We start from the raw sequence: 20,727 nt of genomic DNA on the forward strand, positions 1-20,727 counted from the left end.
GTTCCTTTGGTTAGTCTATTACAATTCTGTTATCACCCACAGGTGTTTTGCACAAAGAAAGACGAGCTGCTTTACCTCTGGGTGCTGATTTGGTAACAGGCTTCCCTGTTACCAAGGTTGCGAACCATCAGAGTCTTCTCGGTGCTGTACTTGACCGGACAGACCGAGAAGTCCAGCTGGTCAGGGAAGTCCAGGACAGCTCGGGCACCAATGGCCCGAAGTGGCACAATGAACTCTTCTCTTTCAGTGGTGCAGATGAGACGGTGGAAATAATCCTGCACAGAAAGAAACAGTCTCAGCACAGAGCATTCATCCACATCTTCACCACGGGCAAAGAGTACCCCATAATTCCAGATCCAGTGCAACTCCACTGAAACCAGCTGAGCTCCTCAACACCCAGGCCAGGTGCCCTGTCCTGAATCCAGCCCTGCAGGTTCACTTTCCACTGAAGGCGCTGATCTCTCGGGGCCTCCAGACTCACCTTGTTCTCCCAAGGGGTGAAGATGATGCGTAAAGTAGAACACATGCCCGGTGGCACCTTACGGTACGCACCGCTGGGGCCAACCAGCTGGAAATAAGGTGAACTCTCCATCGTGACCTTCACCAGCCGAGGAACCTGCAGGAAAGACATGGAATGATGATTTTGCCACTTGTGGAAACAGGGAGAGAAGAGACCTGGCCATGCCCTGATAACATCCTTCCTTAAACACCTTTCCAAAGCACTTTTAGCCCCGGAGGTGCATGCGCGTAATAAACAAGAGTGGACTTGAATCCCATCTGCCTGGGCAAAAGCAGCTCAGCCAGAGAGAGTAGGACAATTATTTTTTACTAAGACTGGTAGAAATGTTAATATAAATGTCCTTTTACATTGGAGGAAGCATGAGAAATTCACTGTTTGTCTGTTGGCTGGTACTTGGCAAAGACAAATAAAAGCTCCTTTGGGATAGATACCACCAACACACAGCCAAAATCAAGAGAGGATCCCCAGCATGGGAAGATGTCCATCATGTTGCCAAACAGAGGTGCTGAGACATTTTATTCTGGATGTGCTGCAGCAGATAACTTGCTCTGCTTACATCCCAAGAATTGCAAATCTCTCCTCTTCCAGCACACTGTTAAACCTCCACATCCCAGCACTCACCATGTCCCTATTCCTCAGAACCAGTGGCATTTCACAGACCTTGTGTGGGATGTAGTTCTGAAATACCACCTCTGATGGGAAAACATGAAACAAGGTCTGGTCTGGGTCAACTGCTGAGACCTGGAGAGGCAAGAGAGAGCAGGGAGAGGTTCAGCTGCTGGGAGGAAGGTTCACGAATGAGGATCCTGCACTGACCCCCAGTGAAATACAGCCTGTCAGTGAGTACTGCCCAGCTCCCACTGGGGAAACAGCAGCTCACCCACCTCTGCTCTGAGCTGATCAGAAGCTGCTGCACCACAATGAGCAGGCTCAAGCTGAGCAGCTCTTTTGACACTCTTTCACTCTTTTCAAATACCACATCAAAGAGCAAGGAAAAGGGCAGGAAAAGTCTACCTTGTGATTGGAGGTCTCACTCATATCTCGATGCTGGACAATCTGGGGCAGATTAATCTGCGGAATGCTGGCCAGCCTCTGCTTGGTGGTGAGAGACATCTGCTTCTGGAAGGCAGAGGGAGTCAGCTGAAAGGCAAGAAAAACCAACAGGAGCCTCAGAAATGCCCTTGTTCAGAAAGGTTTTTCTTGTTCAAGTGCCACTGATGAATAATTTGTGATCACAGCCACTAGGACAGTTCTGGAAGTTACTTCCTGAAATATTTAACATCAGTAAATTAATGATATAGAGCAGAATGCACATGCTCTAACCACGTGGCTCTGTCCCATTAGCTGCTCCGTGATTTGATGTGACATATTCGGGGATTTCTGCTCTTCAGGCATTTGTTTCCTCTTTAGTTGCAGTGGATTGAGCCAGTGACCTTTGCAGAGAGTGGGGAGGGGTTATCAGAACTCCCCCAACCCCATCCTTGCACAACGCTCACGACCCACAGCGTGTGGAGATGTCACTGCTGGGTGAGTCTGAGGAAAGCAGGAAAGCAGCGTTGTGCCAAGGCTGAGGTGCAGAGGAATGGGTCCAAGTTTTAGTTCTCTCATTAATTAGCACTTGTTTTCTCTCTGTCTGGCCTTACAGGCCCCTCCACAGACGAACACAGAGAGGTCTCCTTGGCAGAGCCTCAGCACTGGGTCATCTCCAGTCAAGTGAGCTCCAGTCAGCACAGGGGACATTTGCAGATGGGAAGGAGGAATTGCCCTGACTCCACTGCTGCCTGCAGGGCTGGATCTGTGCTCCACACAGGAGATGAGACAGAACAATTGGTCTGGAACCTGTTCTAGCTGGGACCAGCCACGTCTCTTCAGGCAGAGTTTGAGCAGCACAGGTGAGTGTGCTGACCTGCCAGAAGGAATTCCTGCCCACACAAAGGGGATGGAAAGAAGCACACACTCATGCTTCAGCTTTGCATTTGTTTAACTTGGCTCCAGTGGCACAGCCAGGCAAGATCTGGACTGTCCCTGAAAGAACACACAGTCCATCCCCCGTTGCACCATGACAGCCCCTGCCAACAGGGGCACAGCACAAAGAGGTGGGGAGGGGTCTGTAGCTCCACAGTGCTGATGGACAGTGGGAGGGGCAGGGAGAGGAGGGACACAGAGAGTTTCCAGCCTTAACACAGCTGCCACCCAGCCACAGTGGGTACTTACCATTACAGGCTTCTCTGCCTCTCTGGCCAGCTTTGGAATATGAGATTTCACCTCTGTGCCCTGGAATCCAGAAGCCATCCTGGAGGATGCCGTGGGTGGACAAGTTGTGCCAGTGGCCACGTCTCAGCTCACCTGGAAGGAGCAACAGTGGAACTCTGGAAATCCAGAATCCCGTTCATGGTAGACCCAAAGGACACACCGGTGTCTCCAGGCTGTGGCATCCCTCAGAACTAGAGATCACAAGGCCTTCCCACCCTGATTCATCATTAAACTGTATTTAAGTGACTGAGTTAAGATTCACAGATGTAAATCCCCAGGATAAACAGTCCCTGAGCCAAAACAGCCTTTTGCTGTGGGTGCAAATGAGCCACAAACACACCTGATGGCATTTCTTACCTTGCCCCCTGATGCCTTAAGATTCTTCTAGCTTTTGTTTTTCTAATTTTATAAGTAGTCATATAAGTAGACAGTAGATTTTAGAAGCAGCAGCCCTTATTCCTTTACCCTTTAGCACAGAAGTTTACACATTCCTCAACCCTCTTACCCCATTCTATGTTCCCCATATCAATTCTACCCCTCAATTCCAGTAGAAAATGTTTAGTCTTTTGTCAAGGCAAGGCCTATGCTGTTTAGAGAATGCTCATATCTTGGCCTGAACCACAGACATGGTCAGAAACTAGGTGACCATGTATCCTTTGTGCTCTGAAGAAGATGAAGATGATGAAGAAAAGCCCCTAGCCCCAATTCCCAGGGGGTGGGCCAGGGGGTGGACCAGAGCAAAAGGTACGGGATGGACAAAACTTGGTTTGGTTGGGCAGTATTATAAATTGTAACATCTCAGGCACAGAGGCACAAATTTAAAAAATTAAATTTAATTAAAAAATTAAAACCCTTTCCTTATCTCACCTCCAAAACTAATTTGCCTCAGAGTTTTTTTCTCCCTGCATTTTCTTTAGGCAACAGCTGGTGGCCTGTACGGAGAAAGCAGAGACATGAGGCTGCTCCAGATGGGAAACTTTCATCCTGCGGGAATTCTTCATCAGCCAGCAATTTTGGAGAATTCCCACAGTGATCTCGGGAAGCCCAGCTCCACAGAACACCACGAGGAGCGCAAGGAGGTGAGGTAAGAGAAAATGGAGATAAGGGACAGAGGTATCTTTTTGTTAGCAGCTGCGAAAGTTTTTGTGTTTCCCGGAAGTTTGGAGGCAGTTGGACTGACTAAATTCTGGACAGAGCAGCTTCGTTTCTCAGCCGAAGAAGAGCCCAGAAGGTCAAAAAACTGGGAGGAAGATACTTTTTGCCGCAGTGAGAAGGGAAATTCAAAAGGGAAGCTTGCCTAAAACATGCTCTGGCCCAGGCTCTGAAGGCTGAGCGACCAGCACTGTGCTATGGACTGGCCGGTCACCGCTGTGGCCGTTAAACTGTGTTAGCTGTTAAACTGGCTGACACGAAAAGGGGGGGGGAAGAAGAGCCACCTACATTGGCCCCTGTGTGCTCTAGGCCTGTTTCGGCTCACAGCCTGTGAATATTCCTGCCTTCTGTGCCCTGATTGAGCTCGGGGGGGGCTGTGGCAAAATCAAAAGGGGGCCACTGTTTTGCTTTCAATGTGAACTAACAGTGTGTCAGAAGATGACTGTTTGCAGAAAGTCCGTTTCAGCAGACAGACTTGGAAACTGTGCCACAGAACTCAAAGTGATATCGATGGAAACAGCTTTTGTGCAGAAGTGAACAAATGTCTTAACAACTGCAAATGAAATACACCAAGACAGAGTTTTGGACTGCAATAAAATCCCTGAAATGGGTCAAGAGTGAGTAAACAAAAGACTAACATAAAAGGTTCTGACACAATAAGAACTGTTGTAAGATCAACCTGAACTTCTAAAAGTACAATATATGTGCCTATGATTATTGTATCTGTTTTGTTATTTTCTATTCTATTTTACTATGCAATAGGAATTACTAACCAAAACTCTATTAATATCCAAACTGTCCTTTATACCTTTACAAGTTTTTTGGTGGTAACAGCAAATGTCACTTGGCTGCCTCATTTTGCAAGAGAAGCTGACCTGATGTGACTTTGTGCCTGGCTAAACAACCCCAGCTCCCTCAGCCACTCCTCATAAGGACTTGTGAGGAGGACAAGGACAGGTAATTTCCTTTACCTGAGGACAGTAGTTCCCACTTCTCCCTGAGGATTCACTTGCTGTAGCATCCAGTCCTGCCTGAACCACCATAGGCTACTGGAGGCTGTGGATAACCTGGAAAATCATAAGCCAGTCGAGGACCTGCTGGTGTGACTGTGCTCACATCAAGGCAATGATCAATCATTGTCTCCATGTTGGTGGTTTCACAGAAATCAGTGGAACCAGGAGACAATGGAGGGAACATGGAACGGGGTTGGAACCGGATCTGTGCGTGGATGGAGCCTGGGCAGTGAGTGGGCAGAGCCCAGCCCTTCCTCTCCTCAGGTGTTACAGACCATCCAGGCAGAGCTTGAGGATTTGACCCTGGACCTTGAGGCAGGAGAGAGCTCAGAGCTTGCCACTGGCCAAAGCCCACACGTGTCTCTGCTCCTGAGCTCCTGTTCTGCTACAGGAAGTGTGAGTCAGTGTCAGTGCTGGAACACCCCGACCTTCACAGTGTGCACCTGCTCATGTATGTGATAAAAAGAATAGCCAGTGGTGTCCCTCTGAGGGGATGAGGGAGGACGAGCCTTCGCTGCATGGGCCAGTTGCAGAGAAGTCAGCGCTTGGGTTTCTCTACAGAAAAAGGCAAATCCTCTCAGTGCCTCTTGGCAGCTCCTGCTGCTTCTCTGCACTGTATTTAATATTGGTTTTATATGAAATGTTGTAATAAATACTCTGGAAGAAGTGAGGACCGCTAGGTGATGAGGAGGGGCCAGGACATCCACCACGTGGGATGGTGGCCACGTGGTCTTGGTCACACATCCCACCTCAAGCTGCTTGCCACTGGAACCCCCTCAGCCCCTGCTGAGCCCCGGAGGGGTGCCCGAGGCTGCTGGTTATGAGCTTCCAGGGGCTTGGCTTAACCCTTTCCCAGAAATGGCTTTCCCTTGAAATACTTTAGCTGACAACTTGGAGAAGCCGGCCTGCAGCTTCCTGCCTGCCGGCCCTGGGATACAGCTTGGAAGAGCTGTTCTTGGAAGAACTGTTGCTGCAAACCAAGGTGGGAGAGCAGCCAGATGAGGGTGAAGTGAATGGGGGGGGAGGATGGTGGAAAAGGAAAATAAGTAACATCCAGAGCGACACAAACAACCGGCAGAGAAAGTTCTTTTTTAACTTTTCGGTCAGCCCATTGTCCTGCGGTGAAAGTCCCGGCGCACTCGGAGCAGGGATGTTTATCTGTGTCCTGCATCTCAGCGGGCAGGAAATGATACAGCAGTGCTGAACTCATCTCCTCGTGGCCTCTCCAGGTGTGGGTGCAGCTCCTGCTTGGGATCTGCAGGAGCCTGGTTGCTCCACGGGCTGGGCTTGTCCGGTGGTCCCTCTCCTGTGCTGCGGGAGAATCCCAGCCCCTGGAGGTGTCCAGGATGCAGAGGGGGGTCAGTGTTTGGGAGCCCTGGTTCACCCACACCAGCTCCTAGTTACCAGCACCCTGCTAAGGTCCTACGGGAACACTTAAACAGGACAGAGGAGTTTGCTCATTAACTCCAGGATGGAAGCAGCAATTTTTAGCCGAGGAAGCAATAACTGCCACACGATGGCATCCTCTGCTGCAGCAAGAGGCAGAGGCCCTTCCAGCTCAGGAAACTCCGCAGGAGCCTTCCCTGGGGGCAGAGGGTGGTGTGAGCTCCCTGGGGAGAGTAGGACCCTTTCATAGGGTAGGAAAGGACACGTGTCCCTTCCGCATGGCCCCTGTCACCTTAGGGCTGGCAGGGCAGTGAAGGGTCATTCCTGCAGGCCAGGCATGGGTGGGTTTTTTCCTTATCAGCCATCCGGTGGGTGCCCGGGGGAAGCGTCACATCCTCTGCTGATGGGGGTCTTTCCTCTCAGCGGATGCCTGTCGGAGGTGGCCGGGGGCTCACAGGGTCAGCTGCACCACTGCCTTGCACCTCTCCCAGAGGCAGCCTTTGCTCCACCCCCTCCCTTCTGTCACAGCTCGGGGGGTCCTCGAGGGGTCCTGCTGCCTGCAGTCGGGTTGGTCCCTAAATTTCATCCCAGTGGCCTGGAGCAGGTGAACCTGCAGCTCTCTGGATCTGTGGGCTGGGGTTGGACGGGGAGGATGGCCCTGGGGAGGACTCTGGGCTGTGGTCCAGGTCAGTGAGAAGGGTCTTGGGCACATCAGCTCTTGGTACAGACTGTTTTGTTTTGGCACACAGGTGTGAACAGGACTGCCTTCACTCACAGCCCTGGTTTGAGATCAGCTCTGTCCTAGGGGGAGGTTGTTCCCCAAACAACATTTGAAATCCAAGACATGCCTCATCTCTGCTTTCTTCAGTTCTCCTGTGCTACCTCCTCAGGTTGATATGAGGAACCATAGCCCAGGGTAGGAATCTCTCTTACTCTTATCCCCAGCACCTTCTTTTCTAATTATTCCCAGCCAACACAAAACTGCTAAGGACTGGCATCTGTAGCCTGTTGTTCTTTTAGGAGACAAGACAGCTGCATTGACCCTAAAAACACACACCACAGCAACAGCAGGTCAGGAGCCTAAGAAGCTCTTGCACCAAATGGTGGGGCAGGTGTGATGCTGCCACGGTCCCAGAAGGAAAGCTGGGGTAAGACAAAAGTGTGCTCCCCTGGGGCCAGGCTGACTCTGGTCATCTAAATACACAGCTGTAGGAGCAGGTTCTAGTGGGGTTATAGCTGAAACCCGCAGGAGTCTGGAGGCTCTTGTTCTTACAAGGGTGCAGAGAAGCTGGGGTTGGGAGGGAAGGGGTCCAGCGATTCCCTGGTCTCTCAGCTGAGCCAGCAAGGCTTTAAAAGAGTTAAGTGCCTGAGCAGGGAAGTGTATGCCTGGCTTTGTTTTCCTGCCCAGCCCTTGTGTGTTTATTGTGCTGCTCCTTGGGTGTTGAAAGCCCTGGAGGCTCTGATGTCCCCCTCTAACGGAAACTTGCTGTGATGGAAGGGCTCAGCTCAGACCTTGGCCCCAATGGCCCCAGCACAGTCACAGAGATTTTCTGCATCTCTCCTTCACCCACCTTAATGACAAGCTCATGTCAAAGGTGCACAGCCTTCTCCTGCCTGGGGGAGATGGGAAGAGGTGAGGCTCCCTGAGAACAGGCAATGAACAGAGCTTCTGGTAAGCACCTTTCTTAGGAACTGTCAGCAAGCGTGTGCAGACACATCCATAGGATGGAGGAGTGGGAAGGGGACACTGGAGAGGTGGTGATGGTGCAGGCCCATGCACGCCGTGGGATGGGGCCACAGGGATGGGGCATCCACAGCTTCTCTGGGTAACCTGTGCCAGGGTCTCACCACCCTCACAAGGAAGAATTTCTTCTGAATATCTAATCTAACCTGCCCTCTGTCAGTTTGAAGCCATTCCCCTTTGTCCTGTCACTCCATGCCCTTGTCAAAAGTCCCTCTCCAGCTCTCTTGTAGTCCATTGGGCTGCAAGGGGCTCTAAGGTCTCCCTGACTCTTCTCTTCCAGGCTGAACAATCCCAGCTCTCCCAGCCTGTCTCCACAGCAGAGCTGCTCCAGCCCTCAGAGCATCTTTGTGGTATCCGGACTCTCTCCAGCAGCATCATGTCCCCTCTTATGCTTGGGGCCCCCAGAGCTGGATGCTCTGTGGAGACTCCATGGAACTCATGGAACTGTGTCCTTGGGGCCTGCACAAGGATTGCAACACCAGGATGTCTTCCCATTGCAACATAAGGAGCCAAGGGCTCCGTGTGTTCAGTGAAGTCCACTCTGGCAGAGTCCCAGCACATTCCTTCCCCTCAGCTGAACACCTGCCAAGGTTCCACCTGTGCCATCCAGACACACCTCCCCACAAGAGCCTTTCCCAGCCCCTTCCCTAGGGAAGAGGTTGCTCCCAGCAGCTGTGTCGCTCTGCAGGGTCAAGCAGCTCTTCTCTGTTTAGAAAGAACTTGACGATGTTGCAGACTGAACAGCTCAATGTTTGTTTCTTTGCACACAGTATTTTCAAACAACTTCAAACTTGTTTATTGCAGCGGCCAGTGAAGCCCTTGGCAGCCTCCATGGGGCAGGACCAGAAGGAGTTGTCCTCAGCCCTGGCTGAGTCCCTGCACCTTTCCCTACAATGTCCTGCTGGGATCCGCCAACAGTTTGCAGCTCAGGTGTGATGCTGCCAGGGGAAGAGCTGTGTCCCACAGCCTGGCTGCCCTGGGAATGCTGACTGATATAGCTGTGGGCTACTTCACTATGGAAAATACAGAATACCAGTGTTCTGCTTTGCCTGCTGGAGCCCAAATTTGCTCTTATTCATAGTGAAGGAGGAAGACATTATGTTCAAAGTGAAAGCCAGTGTCATGTTAGCTGCTATTTTTGAAAACATTTTCTACGTAAAGCAGTTTTCGTAAAATGCAAGTCCCAGACTTGTCAATAGTTCCAAAGTAGGAGTTGTTCCCGTAGAGTTCCAAAGTAGGAGTTGCTCCTGTAGAGACCCTGGCTGCAGACAGTCCCAGACAGCTGCTCCTCATTTCCTGCTTTTTTCGTTAATGTGAGAAAATACAAAGTCTTGAGCTGCCAAACAGATTTGCTTGGTCCTCTGTCTTTTAATTTTCTCCCTTATTACAGTAACGGCTCAAGAGCTCCCTGTGGAGCACAGAGGCTTCTCCAAAGTGAGAGGCCACCTTTGGCTCCAAGGAACTTTCTCCTGAGTCTGGCACTGGTGTCCTTGGCCAGGAGAGAGGAGGTTGGTGGGTCGGTTCTGGACTGCTCTGGGCCACAGAACCCATTGCTGTGTCACTGGAAAAGCCGTTGGTGTTTCTCCATGTTGAACTCTGGGAATCTGGTCTCACATCCAGGAACCAGCTGCACACACGGGCCTCATCTGCAGTAGGTGCCCCACCAGCCCTGGCTCCCAAGTCTTGCTGCCTCTGTGCTCCTGGAGAGGGAAGCCCAGCTCTGGTGAGTGTGGGAGCTCTGCCACTGGGGTGGTGTTTAGGTCCCTTCAGTCTCGTGCTCCTGGGCTCAGGTACAGGGGGATTGTGTCAGAGCAGTGGCTGAGCTGCCAACCCCACCGAGGAGAGGTGGGCTGGTGCAGGGATGAGCTGCCACGAGGCAGATGGGAGCCTTATCAGGGGAAAGAGAATCTCATGGTATGTGTCTCTCTCCAGTCGTGTGTCAGCCTATCTCCCTTGCAGCATCAAGACTAGCTGGCTCTTCCCAAAAGCTAAGTATTCCTGCAAGCCTCTGGGATGGAGATCATGGACAATATTGTGGACAGTAAAGGATTCTGTCAACACCTGTTACCAGACCCTGCTCCAGTGTCACCAACTCCTGAGGTCTTGAGAGCTCCTGAAGAGACTTTCCATGAAGTGGAAATCATCAGCATTCTCATCTGATCCTCTCTGGCATCTTTTTCTGGGTCAGATACAGGCTCCTAGCTCTGACTTTTACTTTTCCCCCTGTAATCATCTGATTTCAAGGAATGCAAACCTACTGTAACAAACAGCCCTTCTTGCACAAGAAACCAAAACAGCCAAGGAGCACAAATTTCCAGAATGGAAACTCCCTGAAAGAGACGGGACATGTTCTGGGGCTGTTTCCTGTTTGTTTAGGACACAGCCCATGTTCTTTTTATGTATCATCTTGCACATAAAGCTTTGCAGGGTCAAGGTGCTTTTTGTCTTCAAGAGCAACTGCCCCAGCACCAGTCATGTGTTCCCTCCACCTGGGAGGACCTTGACTCTGTGAACAGCCCCGTGGTGGGTGGGAAATGCTGGAGCTGCTTCCGTGGTTTTCCTGGGTAAGATGGGATCTAGACCTTTGACTTGTATCCGTGGATTGGAGCAATAAGGCCAAAGTCCTTCCTCAGTCATACTATGGTTATTATCTGGGGGGGGGGGGGAAACCAAACATCTTCCTGCTATACACTGCTTTTCTTTGGTGCCATGACACCCCTCCAGAGAGCCTTTGGGTGGGAAGGGTCACTTCAAGAAGCCTCCTAAGAAAGAATGGGATGTGCTGGGCTGCTCCAGCCACTGCTTCCACTGGAAGGATATGACATTCATGGTGGGCTCTGTTCCTCTTCAGCCTTGGTCAACTTTTTAATTCACTATTTTAGCACAGTCCGCACTCTCTGGTTCCTAGTTACTCGGTTTTCTGCTCTTTGTTTCTCTAAAAGCTGGTTGTCCCTGAGCTGCAGGGTTGCACACTCCATCACTTGGATGCTGTGTTTCATCTTTATGGGCTGGGATTGCTGATGTAGGAGGACACCTGCCTTCCCTCATCCACATCACAATTTAATCTACAGACCCAGACCCACAATACTGAACAACTACCTGCCATTCCTAAAAGCTAAAGCAAAACCAAATCAAGTGCTCAGATAATTTCTGCTGCAACTAAAGAAGCTAAAATCAGCTGAAGGTAAGATGAGCTCAGAGAAGTCCTGAGATCCTTCACTGACAGATCGACACAATGCCTGTGGTTATCACTAGGTACAGGTTCTCTGACTTTAGGTTCTTCAATGCTGCAAGACCTCAAAGAAGTGCAGTAAGAGGCTGGCACTGGTGTGCTGGAGGAGCAGCTGTGCAATGGGATGGGAGGGTGGTGTAGGAAGTGGGTTGGGAGTGATGGTGCCAGTTTTCTGCCAGCTGCAGCCCAGGTCTGTCAGTACTCATTAGAGCTGCTTGGTCCCTCCAGCCCTGTCTGTGCTGGTAAAGCAGCTGTGTTAACTGCTAGAGAGTGGTTTGTGCCTTAAAACAACAATGCCTGTGGGAAGTCATGCCTTTGGCAAACAAAGGAGTCCTCCCTCTTACCTGCATGCCAGAGCCCTTCCTCAGTTTTATCCATCGCTGGCAGCAAACCCTTTGCAGAAGAAGCAGAACCTGTTTCTCCAGGGGGAGATGTGAACATGTGTGGGCTGTGACATCACTTCCAGCAGCCAAGGTGCCCCATGGCTTCAGGCAATGCCAGTTCCTGGAATAAAAGTTTCCCGTAAATCTCTGCAGAGCCAGAGAAAACACCCGTTTGGGGAGGGGGTCTGAAAACATCCCAGCAGCATACTCTGTTCTGGCTGGATCAGACAGACTTTTTCAACTTCTAGTTTTTATTTTATTTCCTTGAAATGGGGTCTTTCTTATAATACAATATAAGCAAAGGCTGAAGTCACAGCCTGGGATTTTCACCAAATGCATTGTATGGAAATCTGGGTTTTTTCCCTTTCTAAAAATAAAATCCCAAGTGGAGCTATTGGCATTTCCAACAGCATGGAGATGCCAATTTTCCACCACCCCTAAGAAAACTTAGGGCAAAGAGATAAACAGGGCAGTCACAGCCTCAGTCTTAATCTTATCTTCATTCAATTGAGGGAGTTGGCAGAGGAAAACAGTTACGTATTCTGCTGGGACCTGAGTTGAAAGAGAAAGTAAAGGTGCAGGATGTGACTGCACTGTTGGTATGTCCGCCTCAGACCTGGCTTGGTGCTGGGGCCGGAAAGCCCCCAGACAGCCGGCTCTTGCAAAACTGGGGGTCTCCTGCTTTCTGCATCAGCAAGCCCCCACGGCTGAGACCCTGTGTATATCAAAAGCCAGGGCTGTCACAGCAAGCACACACTGCAGACAGTACAGCCAGGGCATGAGTTGCTGCTTGGGGTGGTCACTGGGTCCCTGCTCACCCCTCTGTTTGGTGATGCTCCCTAGAGCCAGCCTGGCCTGAGCTCACCAGTGTAGCTGATGAACTCGTAATCCTGATTAGCAAATTCCACCCCTTTTGGCCTAACGACCAACACTGCTGTTATAAGATGGCTGCTAAAAAGAAAGGTAATAACTGTTTTTGCATTTGGAGTAAAGAATGAGCTTACTGAGCAGTGGGGAGCTGTACTTGGAGGTGGGGAGAGCTCTACAAAGCCTCAGGACAGCGGTGCCGTGGCACAGACTGTCTGGCCAAGACTCACATTGGTGGGAGAGGAGGATGAAGCAGCCGACCCGTGAAAGCCCCTGCATGAATAATTTGCCAAGTAGGCTGGAGCTTCTCTGCATCTGGGGAATTCCAGCGGCCATCCAGCTCCGGAGCAGTCGGTATTCCCTCCCCTGTCCCTCTCTTCCCTCCGCCTCCTGTCGTCATCCTGAGCCACGTGTGAGGGAGCTGAATACCATCTGAAACCCCAATCTCAGGGCTTTATAATCCCGGAATGAGCGGCAGCAGCTGTGTTGCTCCGGAGGATGCAATAAGCAGTCGGGAGCGGGGAATACTGCCAGTAATCCTTCTCTGCGTGCCCTTCCTCCTGCCGACCACGGGAACATGAAGGCTGTTTCTGTCCAGATCCTGCTTGTGCTGAGGGCCTTGTGCCTGATCGCCCTGGCTGGAGGTGAGCCACAGCTCCGCTTGCCCCCCCAGGGAACAGCCAGGTTCACGGGGTGGGGGGGAATGGTAATGGAGCCGGGAATGGTGATGGATCAGGGTATGGGCACCTGGGGACCATTATGGGCTGCAGGAGATCTCCCAGCAGGATCAGGCTGGGTTTGGGAAGGGGTAAGGAGTATGGCAGCAATCCTGGCAGCGGGGACATCCGTGATGGCTTTGGCCACTCCGGGGGGCAGGTGGGGAGAGTGTCAGAGAGACTTCCGATAATCCGTATCAGAAAAAAACAATGATGCACTTCTTTTCCCTTTTTCCTCGTGTCTCCTAAGGACGTGGCAGGGAGACTACAGCCTGGGCAAGGATGGGTGTCTGTCCACACAGGCTCCCGGTCCTGAGGGTGCAGGTGCTCCCATCCCTGCGAGGCAGGGGGGGCTGTCACCTGCGGTGGGTGTGCAGTGTGTGTGTGTGTGCAGGTGGGAAACGCTATCCTGTTCCCTGGATAAAGACCTTTGCGTGCTCCGGGGTCAGAGGACCGGGAGGTGGTGGGCTCCCCTCTGCCGGGGCTGGGCTCGGTGTCAGTCACCCATGGCACAGGTCAGCAGGGTGGGTGCCGGGCTCTCAGCACTGCAGGCGAGGCTGGACTTTGCCCAGGACCAAGGTGTGACCTATTCCCACCGTGGAAAGGGAGACGGGCAAAGAGCCCTTAAGATCCGTGCCCTGCTGCCATCAGACGGGAGGAGCGAGGACAGCACGGGCGGCTGAGGATGGAGCTTCTCCCTCTCCTCACACCTCTGGGCAGGTTCTCCAGGGCTGGCTGGAGAAAAGGGGGCACCAGGGACACCGGGCGGATGACCCTGCCCTGGGAACCTGCTTTGGCACAGCCTGTCTCTGCTCACCTGAGGGCAAGTATCCATCTTCCCTGCAGTGAGGAAATCAGGCTGGCTCTGCAGAAGGGCTGCTGGTGCTCCCTGGCTGGGGTCTTTTCAGGAACTGTGCTGAAAAGCAGGTAGCAATGGCTTCCAAGAGTCATGGTCCTGGGTGGGTAAACTCTCAGATCCCTTTGGCAGCTCAGAGACATGGGGTTGTGTGCCCCAGAAGGAGGGGTACCACCAATGCTACCTGTGGCACCCCTCTGCCCTTGGAAGGTGCTTTCCAAGGTCCTCCACTCTGGGAAAAACCTACCAGGAGTTCAGCTAATTGCAGACCATTTGCATTGGTGCCAATAACTGGAAAATCAGTTTGGGGTCAGGGACTGCTCCCCACCATGCACATCCCCAGTGGCCCACAGGGATGGTCTGGTCCTTTTGTCACTGGGCTTGTTTTGTGGAACTGTGTTCCTGAAAGTGGAGGACACCAGCAGAATGTCCTCTGGCTAATGAGAGTTAATTGGGAAGTTGGTTGCCATGAGCAGGGAATTCTTGACCCCAAAGTGCCACAGAAAACATTTAGTGTGTGAACAAAGAGTTTTGCTTTAACTTTACAGACACCTAGAAACCAAACCAGGCTTTTGTACAGGAGCCACTGGAGTGTTTGCTTGGGATTTCTTTGCAACCATGGCATTCCCCAGTAAATGGATCAAAAGAGCTGAGGGTGCTCCCATAGTGTTGCTCATTCTTGCACCCAGTGTCTGGATCATTCCCAACTGAACTGCATAAAATTCACCAAACTCTTTTGGAAATCTGAGGCAATGTTTTGGAGAGACAGCCTCATTGAAACCAGACGCCAGCTCCTTTCTTCACAGGGGCCTCAGATAAGTCAGGGCTTGTTTTTCTAAATCCTGCCCCCTGGGCTCTCAGGAACAAGTAGGCAGGATCCACTGTGCAACCTTCCTTCACTTGGCAAGTGCCTGTTGTGGAGGCTGGAGGTAGATACAGGCATGAAGGGTCCCCCGTGGTGTGACTGGCTCTGCCCCCTGAAGTGGAGTTTTACATTTTGCAAAAGGAAAACCGTACTTTCCAGCGGGATTGAAAAGTCGTGTTTGGGAAGCTGGGCTGCTGAGGTACCTATGGGAGTGATTTATCATCCACCAAAAGGTTCTTTCTCTGCTCCCTTTCTCTGAGCCCAGGTGGCGTTCAGAGACCATGTGCCAGCAAACAGAGGCAGGGTAGGATGATCACCTGGAGGGGAACTCCTGCAGGAGGAAGAGATAAGACTTACCCAGATAGGGAGAGGACAATCATCCTGCTCTCTAGTCTGCCTGTCCTACACCAAGAGCTCTCTGGTGAAGGTTGCAGCAGGTCTTTTGGGGCTGACAAAATGTGGCACTGTGCTGGGTCCTCCTGTGACCCAAAAGGGAGAGGCCCTGCAGGTCCAGGGGCTTGCACAAAGGACCTGCAGCCAGTGCTTGCACATCCTACAAGACAAAAAAGCCCCACAATTTTCACAGCACTTTTTTCCCCCCCTCAGTTTTCTGGGTGTCTCATCACATGTATGGGTGTTACAAACCATCTTGGATTTGTCTTCATTGGGATTTGCCTTCATCTCAGTTTAGCAGGGGTTGGAAACTTCCGCGCCAAGCTTTGGGCTCCTTCGCCCGAGAGAAAAGAAACGGTGCCAGTTTTTATAGTTCCCTAACAAAAAGCCAATGTTTAACAAGTTGAAAATTTTATTTCAGGGCAACCCAAAGCGCCTCTGAAGTGTTCAAACGAGTGCTATGGTTTTACATCCGCGATAGCAGAGAAGAGGATAAGGAGCTACCGCCGGACCGAGCCCGGATGCGCAAAACAAGCCATCATGTAAGTGCTGCCCCACCACTGGCCACGAGTCACTCTGTCAGCAAGGGCCCTGGGTTTGGAGCAAGGAACAGCCTGGAACACAGAGCAAACACTGGTGTGTTTATTTGAAGGGTGGTGTTTTATTTTTCCCCCTGTTTAAAGACCGACAGCTTCCAAGTTGGGCTGGACGGATGGGGAAAGGGACTGAGGGAGGTACTTGGCAGAACAGGGTGGAGGAAGCACACAGGGAGAGAGCCCACGTGTTTTTGTGAAAGCAGATATTTTCTCTGGAGACAGATTCAGACTTGTCTGGAATTGAGAAAAGTTCAATTTTTTTCCCTGGGATAAATTGTTGTTTTCATCTTACCCTGAAGTTGAGGCACCATTGACACCACTTTCTTGCAGCCCAGGGGGTGGCTCCAAAGTGAACCTGCTGGGCTGACCTTGGAAAGTCTCACATCACCCAGTCAGCCAAAACTCAGAGGGTTTGCCTTCATGCTTGCTTGCCCCTGAGCAACTGGTGCCTGCAGAGCTTCTTGTCCTGAGGGCAGGAGGAAAACACCATGTCCAACATCAGGACAATGCTTTTGAAAGAGAAAAAGCTTCCTAGGGGAAAACCCTTCACTCATGAGTCACATTCAGCTGCTCTTCATTCAATCAGATTTCAGAGGCACCTGCCCTTCCTGGAATAAATCATCCAGCCAACCAGTGGTGTTTGCTATGGTCTTGGGAGGGTCAGTGTTGCTGTCTGCATCTGTCTGCACCTTCCCCATGGCGCTGGTCACCTAAACCAGTGTCTTCTGTATCCACTAAGTGATGCCTTTTTATTTTTCAGATTAACTACTCTGAAGTCTAAGGAGTTTTGTGCAGATCCAGAGGCTGAGTGGGTGAAGAAGATTGTAGAGAAACTGGACCAGAAAAAGGCCACAGCCTCCCCACTTGGGCGTGATGCCACCTCCCCAGAAGAGGCTGGTGATATTCAGAAACAGGTTGGTCTTCCAGTAAGGGCTCCATCTCAAGCCACTGCTCCAACTGGTTTCTTCCAAGGGACCAGCACAACAGTCTGGGAGAGAATAAATGCTCCTGCTGCGAGGACAGAGGTGTCTAGCAAGTCCCCCCCAGCCAGGCAGGACAGCACCCAGCTCCCTGCAGGGTCACCCTCCGTGACACAGGAATATGCTCTGCGCCCTGAGGTCGCTCCAGAAGCAAACAGAGACTCCTCAAATTCTCCTGCATCTTCAACAGCTCTCACAGCAGGCATGGACTCCAGCCAGCCCACCCCACATCCCACAGATCGTGTGCATGGCTTTTACAACACCATGAGATCTGCAGAAGAATGTGCAGGACATACTGCAAATGCTGCAGCTGATGTTCAAGACACAACTTCTCCTGACTCAGATTCAGACCCAATGGCAACTACTAAAGGATCAGACAAACCTCTGCTTTCTACAAGTGAATCTCTGGACTCTACAAGTGCCAGGGCCAATGCACCAGACACTGCTTCCAGCAGCTCTAGATCAGATCTCCCCTCCACCCTGGACAGTGTGGACATTGCAGCACCCCCAGACACACCAATTCCACCAGACACTAGTTCAGTTTCTACTCTGAACTCCACCATTGCCACAGACAAAGGGGCTTCTGTCCATAGCAACGAGGTTGTTGGTTCCTCTACAGATGGGTTTGGTACTAGAACATTTGATTATTCATCACCTGTAGGAAAGCAAGAGCCTTCTGATACATTAGTTTTTGCTGGCCAGGCATTCTCAGGCCAAGCCAGGGTGCAGACAATCACAGACAGGCCAGATGATCAGCCTCTGTCCAGCTTCTTGTCTCAAACACACTTTGTCATCCCCGTTTCTGTGGTAAGCGGGGTGACCATTTGCAGTGTTGCTCTTGTGTGGCTGTACCTGAAGTTTGGAATGAGACCAGAAGAATCATCGAGAGAAATGGTGCAGGGCTTGCTCTACCAGAGGGCAGGACATCAGAACAATGCCTATCCAATGGAAGTAATCTGAGTGCTTCGTGGCATGGACATTTTTGGCCTAAACTATGTGTGTGTTGCTGCAGAAAAGCTGTTTATGCTGAACAGGTGACCACCTGTAGGAAGCAAGCCAGGGAATAAAAATACCAGAGAAAACCGGTATTTTTGCAGAGCAGAATGTCCAACAATACATCTGTTTCATCATTGACCCATGACAGTGTTTTGGAAACCATTGAGACACTTCTTTTCTTCTGACACTGTTACACACGATGGCTGTGGCTGTTCTTCCTCTGCTGGTGGCTCTTTGCCAGGGGGTGGGCAGAAGTGGATTCCCAAGTTGCTGTTGGGAATTTTTCTATGATTCATCATGGCTAAGCCAAGAAGCCACTCACTCACCCACACTGTTGGACTCGGGCTCAGCCACCTCAAGCAATCTTAGCACCAAACCCACACAATTTGCACTTAAACTCTCTGCTGCTTCTTTGTGCTTCAGGTCTCTGCTCTGTCAGACCAAGGCCAAAGCTGGGTGCTGGCTCTCCTTGGGCTGATCAAATGTACTCTAATTATTTCTCCTTGCTACAGACACGAGGGATAGCCCAGCTTTTCAGAAAGAGGTGACCATGACTGCGTCTGATCAGGGTACTGAAGGTCAGTGCTACAGACTTCGTGTTCACAGTAGCTGGGAACCCACAATCTGTCTCCCCCTTGAAATCAGGCCCTTCCTCTCAACAGCGTTTCTTCTTGCAGATGTGGTCTGAGACCTGCTTCTTAGGAAATCAATGCAATGAAACCCTTCTGCCAGCTGATGTGCCCTGTGTCCAGCTGCATCCAACACCAGGGCAGGATAATGCAAATGATTCTTTGCAAATGGGAGAAAACAAGAAGTCATCCAATAATGTTGCTATTCCTGTGAATATTGGAACACTTTTGCTGTTCTCTGCCAGCAAAAAACCCAGGAAATAATCTCTTGGAGGAGCTAAAGACAATTCTGGATTTAGTCATGTAGGAATTACTCCACCACAGCAGATGTAACATCCTTCTGCTTCCATATTCTCTCTAGAAATAAGGACATTTGCTGATGCACCAAACAAACAAACAAACAAACAAAAAAAGGAGGAAAAAACCAAGAACAAAATGGCTGTTCATAGTTCTACACTTCATCTGCATTTTAGTTTTTCCATCACTGATAGCGTTGATCGCCAGGCTATGAAAGCATCCTAACAGTAACAGGCTTTTTTTAAACCCAAGCTGATTTTGATTTTTACACCTCCAGGCACTGCTGTATGTAAGCTTTATGTTTTATCTGTGGTCAGGTCCTGAAAGCCCTTATTAGACTTCGACCCCAGTGTGAGTTTTGCTGGAGCGTGCAAAGGTCTTCACGATACGATGCTTTGTGAGGAGATGCATATCAAGGGTCAGATCCTCCTCTAACCAACCTCAGTGGATCAGATCCCAAAGTATGAATGTGCATGTAGAAAAAAAGGAAGGAAAAGCACATAATAAGCAAGATCATCAAAGCAAAAATGAGTGGCCAGCTGTGAGGCAGAGCCTGAGGAAGGCAGCCTGTTAAACCCATCAGATCACCCCTTCACAGCACCCATTCAGCCCTGCAGGTGGAGAGGACAGACAACAACTGTGTTTGTTTTCTGCCATCATACAACCCCTTCTTTCTGCATTTTGTTGACTCGAGAGAGGGGAGCCAGGGCTTCATCTGGGGCTTTGCAAGTGTGGAATGTGATTAGATTAATTGCATGTGGGGTGAAACCCTTCCTTGTGCAGCCCAGCTGTGAAACACTGGCTGGCAAGGATTTTCCTGGAGGGTGAATCAGAGGCTGTCAGTGCCACCTCCCCATCCACCCCACTTGTGCACAGTTGGGATTTGTGAGGCACTGTATGTGGCATTATTTTTATATAAAACACTAGAAATGTTATTTTTGTAGTAAAGTTTTGTAGCCCTTTGAATGTATGTGATGCCCTGTCTGCGCTGCTTGGAGCTGAGACCTTTCTGGGAACACTGGAAAACACTGTGCCTTGTTTATTTTCTTGCTGGTCTGAGATGGCTTGTGCATGTCCATGGGAGCTGGATCACTCTCCAGGCCCTTCAGCAAACGTGGTGGACACCTGTCTGGCTACAGGTGAAGTCCTTGGCTTGAAGTGATGCTGGGGAGATGAATGTGCACCAGTCAGATCACCTGGAGTCCCACAGTGCCATTTGTAAGGACACTGGTTTCAGCTCCATGGGTGGCTCCCATCGTCTTCCAGCTGCCACAGTCCCACTGGAACTCCTCAGGAGGAGTTGCTCCTCCAGCCTGTCCTTGCCCTTGCCCTGCTCCCCTCTCCTGTTCCTGGGCTGGGAGGGCACTGGCACCACTCACAGGGGGCAGTTAAAACTCGGGGCAGGAGGGACACCACTGTTCCTCCCTGTGCCATGGGCAGCCTGGGAGGGCACAAGGTGGATGCTGGCACAGAGGGACAGAGCCTGTGGGTGCCACCAGTTCCTGGGGTTAAAATATCATTTGCTGTAGAGCACAGTGACTGTTACAAGCTCCGTTTCGTTTGTGCATTGAAAGTGTGCATGACATATATGAGCTGTACTTTTTTTTTTTAGAAGTAAATAAAGTCCTTATGTTAAAGAACTTTGATCCTCAAGGGATTGAGCCCCGGGCTAGATTACTGAGCCTGGGCCCTGCAGAGATGAACACATGTGATTCTGCACTCTGGAGGGCATTCCAGCATCACCAAGAGACAGCAAAGCCAGCTGTGATTTGGCTGCGATGAGGCTATTGCTTCACCTCCTCACTCTTTAAAGGTTTCAGTCTTGCCAAAAGTTTACAGGAAATATATT

General features: G+C 50.8%; 2 protein-coding genes across 12 annotated transcripts in view; one reads left to right on the top strand and one right to left on the bottom strand.

Moving 5' to 3' along the window:
* The window catches only part of LOC116793165 (hydrocephalus-inducing protein homolog), a 30,872-nt gene extending 28,049 nt beyond the window's left edge, over window positions 1-2,823 (bottom strand). For all 8 annotated transcript variants that reach the window (XM_032700792.1, XM_032700790.1, XM_032700787.1 and 5 more), the window contains exons 1-5: window positions 2,735-2,823; window positions 1,535-1,660; window positions 1,142-1,261; window positions 482-616; window positions 76-275 (exon numbers count right to left, since the gene is read on the bottom strand). In XM_032700792.1, the coding sequence (XP_032556683.1) occupies window positions 76-275; window positions 482-616; window positions 1,142-1,261; window positions 1,535-1,660; window positions 2,735-2,812 (659 nt within the window). In that variant the 5' untranslated portion in view covers window positions 2,813-2,823. The remainder of the gene's footprint in view (window positions 1-75; window positions 276-481; window positions 617-1,141; window positions 1,262-1,534; window positions 1,661-2,734) is intronic.
* Window positions 2,824-4,106: 1,283 nt separating this feature from the next.
* On the top strand, window positions 4,107-20,518 carry CX3CL1 (C-X3-C motif chemokine ligand 1). 4 transcript variants are annotated; one of them, XM_032700842.1, is made up of 5 exons: window positions 12,892-13,194; window positions 15,802-15,922; window positions 16,737-17,763; window positions 18,465-18,530; window positions 18,630-20,518. In XM_032700842.1, exons 1-4 carry the CDS (start codon window positions 13,128-13,130, stop codon window positions 18,498-18,500), a joined length of 1,251 nt encoding a protein of 416 aa, XP_032556733.1. In that variant the 5' UTR covers window positions 12,892-13,127; the 3' UTR covers window positions 18,501-18,530; window positions 18,630-20,518. The 4 variants fall into 4 exon arrangements, with proteins under 4 accessions (XP_032556731.1, XP_032556733.1, XP_032556732.1 ...); XM_032700841.1 differs by having other exon boundaries at window positions 18,465-20,518; XM_032700840.1 differs by lacking the exon at window positions 12,892-13,194 and adding an exon at window positions 4,107-4,542 and having other exon boundaries at window positions 16,737-20,518.
* The last annotated feature ends 209 nt before the right edge of the window (window positions 20,519-20,727 follow it).

This window comes from Chiroxiphia lanceolata, chromosome 13 (assembly GCF_009829145.1).
Source record: "Chiroxiphia lanceolata isolate bChiLan1 chromosome 13, bChiLan1.pri, whole genome shotgun sequence".
Classification (NCBI taxonomy): domain Eukaryota; kingdom Metazoa; phylum Chordata; class Aves; order Passeriformes; family Pipridae; genus Chiroxiphia; species Chiroxiphia lanceolata.

Bases quoted from the DNA above. Each gene is read 5' to 3' on its own strand.
- CX3CL1 (XM_032700839.1), top strand. From the start codon at position 13,128: ATGAAGGCTGTTTCTGTCCAGATCCTGCTTGTGCTGAGGGCCTTGTGC. The intron at 13,195-15,801 runs GTGAGCCACAGC...ATTTTATTTCAG, and splicing joins CCTGATCGCCCTGGCTGGAG to GGCAACCCAAAGCGCCTCTG. The intron at 15,923-16,736 runs GTAAGTGCTGCC...TTTATTTTTCAG, and splicing joins TGCGCAAAACAAGCCATCAT to ATTAACTACTCTGAAGTCTA.